We start from the raw sequence: 3,011 nt of genomic DNA on the forward strand, positions 1-3,011 counted from the left end.
ACGAGATGAACTTCAAAACGTGTTGTCTTCGAGTGGACTGCTTAACCTAGACAACATGCTGGACCCGGCACAACATACTGGGAGTGCTCCACAGCACTAGTCATTCCGTGCACGGGCCTCTTAAATGCATTTGCCTTAGTCAGCAGTGGTGATTCATCATTCATTGAATGTCTGGTCAAGTCTCTATACACTCACTATTAGTAAGTCTTTACAAATGTAGTTTAAAAAGTCTAAAGGCAGTCCTTTTGCGAAGCTTCACCTGGACTTTTGTTCCTCTGCCAAATCTTGTTGGTGGACTTATGTTCCTTTGTGAAGCTACACCTAGACTTATGATCCTTTGTCGAATCCTACTGGTAGACTTATGTTCCTTTGTCGAATCCTACTGGTAGACTTATGTTCCTTTGTGAAGCCACACCTGGACTTATGGTTAGCAGCGCAATCCCCGGGGGCGCAAGGTGACGGCACACCCTCCAGCAGCGGTGCGGCCGCAGTGAAGTAGGCAGCCCCACTGTCCTCGACTACGTAAGGGACGGAATGGCCTCCTGTGCCGCTACGTCAGCCGTGTGGTAGGCAGCACCGCAAGCCTCGGCTGCGTAACGGTGCAGCCAGCCCTACGCGCGCGCTGAAATGGCACAGATTTGGAATATTGTTACCAAATTTGTAGATAATGTGAGTTTCTTTCAGTGTAATAATCTACGGAGTACAGTGGTTACAGCTGTGTTAGGTTTTTATTTGCTTTGTATTACAGATTATTTGTTTGGTGAGGGTGCTTATGTCGTCTAGGACGATTCCTGCGTATAGAGCTGTTTTAGCACATTTGAAAGCCCTGTGTCCAAACCTAGCTCCCATGATTGTCCACTGTGATTTTGAAGTGGCAGAAATTTCAGCATGGCGATTGGAATTCCCACAGGCAAGAATCTCAGGCTGCCTTTGGCACTTTTCTGTGGTGAGTATTTGTAAGTACTAAATATTATTTTGTGAAGGTACTTGACTGTCTGATAATTTCTCTTTTGATTCAGGCCTTTGGTTCAACAGCAAAGGATGAGGGATTGGCACCTCTGGCCAAGGAGAATGAATTTGTCCTGTCCACAATTGCAGCTTTGTGTGCAGTTCCAATGCTGCCTAAAAACCTTATGTGGGCCGGTGTGCTAGAGATTTGGAATGAGGTTGAAACCAATGGGTATTGGCACGTTCAAATGTGGCCAATATTTGAACATTTCGAACGGTATTGGCTTCCGAGAAGAGATGAGCTGTGCGTTTTCAATGCCCCATCACGCACGAACAATTGCAGGTACTAGCTCTTTTATGCTCTTAGAAATTGAATTGATTGAAGATAAGTGCATGTTCAGAACACATTGTGTCTTTCATGATTGCAGCGAGTCAGACAATAGAGCCATTGCTACCATGCTCCCTCAAAATAGACCCAATTGCTGGCATCTTATAGGTCTGGTAATGATTATTGTGTAATAGATGGTAGAATCAAGTATTTGAGAAACATGCACATCAGAACTTTTGCTTTACGTATTTCAGTATCTTTATTTTCAATCAACAGACTTTCCGTTTGTGACTTGTCTTTCTATAAATTCTAATTCAAAATTCATACTTCTAAGTAGCTTCTATTATTTCTTTCATTTGTTTAGATTTTCTAGTGCATGTTATTCATCTATTAAAATAAACCTTCATATGTAGTACTTTATGGTCTACAGTCTGCTTCATTCACAAATCTGTTCTCTTAAAGGTGGATTCAAACAACTGGAACACATCGCAATGTGTGATAGAACTGCTCTTCAGAGGCTGCAGCCAGTCACAGGTGGTAGAAAATGGAAAACAGCGTTCAATGACAGCACTGTAGAACGAGCTGTACGCATGTTGCGTGAAAGACAGATAACTCTTGCTCAGTACCTTCATAGAGTATCTCATGTTGTTATGGCAGGTGCTAAGCAAGGCCTGGGCATCCGTGTTAAGGACCAGGAAGAGAATAAGTTATTTGTATTATATTTTTCTATGCTGCTAATAATACATTTGTTAAGCTCTGTCATAGCTTGTGCAGTATTGGAAAATACAAGTTAAAGAAATGTGTGCAAGGGGGACAATACTAGGATTAGGCTGTGGCCTTGACTATGATGTCAAAGAAATTAAGCCAATTTATTTTGGATATATTATTTTTCTTTGCACATTTCATTCAATGTAAGACGCAGCAACTCCTCTAAAAACTTTGTCAAATCTGGTGTTTGCACCTTGCTTTCCTGATGGCTGAGGAGTGGGAGGTGCTTCCATCCACTCTGGGCTTTCCACTCACTCAGTAAAGGAAAGTTAAGGTGCCAACATTAGTTTTGGCACTGTCTTCAGTGGAACTGGAGTGGTTTGCATTGAATACATTGTGGCATTTTCTTTGAGAAACATATCAATGCCACATTCAATTTTCTACAATGGATCCATTTTTAATGTTATTGTTTTATTCGTGTAATTGATCTGGTTATTAACGTACTGCATCTGTAGTTGATTTTTGTACTGTGTATCGCTTCAGCAAGTTGTTTGAAAATTTATGCTGTTTAATTTCATATTTTATTACGTATGTCTAGTGTGAAGTTTATGTTGTTTTAAAATTGTGTGTACCCTTAGTCAATCTCTTTCATTGAGAATGTTAGTGTGTTTCCGTAAAATATAAATACATGTTGCGGCCGCTGCCGCCGAGGACGCTGCCAAAGCTTTTGCGGAAGCCCTGCCCGAGAACAAGGACGAGTTCAAGGATAAGTCCGTCAAGGCTGCTGCCAAAGCTGCTGCTACCGCTAAGTCCGCCGAAGTGGCCGCAAAGGAGTTTGACAAAGCCGTTGGAGAACCTAACCTCGAAAAGTGCTCCTTGGGCTTCGAGTGCAAATGGATCAAGATTAGCCTGCTGAAGTCGCTTGCAAGGCTGGTTGACAAGCATTGGAAACCTGATGTGAGTCGTTTGAGTGAAAACCTTCAGTACCTAGCGCTCGAGCTTCCCAAGTCTGTGCTCAGTCATCTGA

General features: G+C 42.4%; 1 protein-coding gene across 1 annotated transcript; it reads left to right on the top strand.

Annotated features, from left to right (window-relative positions):
* Positions 1–627: 627 nt before the first annotated feature.
* On the top strand, positions 628–2,506 carry LOC127750394 (uncharacterized). Its single transcript, XM_052271999.1, has 5 exons — positions 628–669; positions 749–910; positions 1,020–1,291; positions 1,377–1,444; positions 1,739–2,506. Exons 1-5 carry the CDS (start codon positions 628–630, stop codon positions 2,068–2,070), a joined length of 876 nt encoding a protein of 291 aa, XP_052127959.1. The 3' UTR covers positions 2,071–2,506.
* The last annotated feature ends 505 nt before the right edge of the window (positions 2,507–3,011 follow it).

The sequence above is a fragment of the Frankliniella occidentalis genome, unplaced genomic scaffold (genome assembly GCF_000697945.3).
Source record: "Frankliniella occidentalis isolate FOCC.00 unplaced genomic scaffold, Focc_3.1 Scaffold183, whole genome shotgun sequence".
In the NCBI taxonomy this organism is placed as follows: Eukaryota; Metazoa; Arthropoda; class Insecta; order Thysanoptera; family Thripidae; genus Frankliniella; species Frankliniella occidentalis.

Coding starts and splice junctions, on each gene's coding strand:
- LOC127750394 (XM_052271999.1), top strand. CDS start 628: ATGGCACAGATTTGGAATATTGTTACCAAATTTGTAGATAAT. Junction 911..1,019: donor GGCGATTGGAATTCCCACAG/GCAAGAATCTCA, acceptor CTTTTGATTCAG/GCCTTTGGTTCAACAGCAAA. Junction 1,445..1,738: donor CAATTGCTGGCATCTTATAG/GTCTGGTAATGA, acceptor GTTCTCTTAAAG/GTGGATTCAAACAACTGGAA.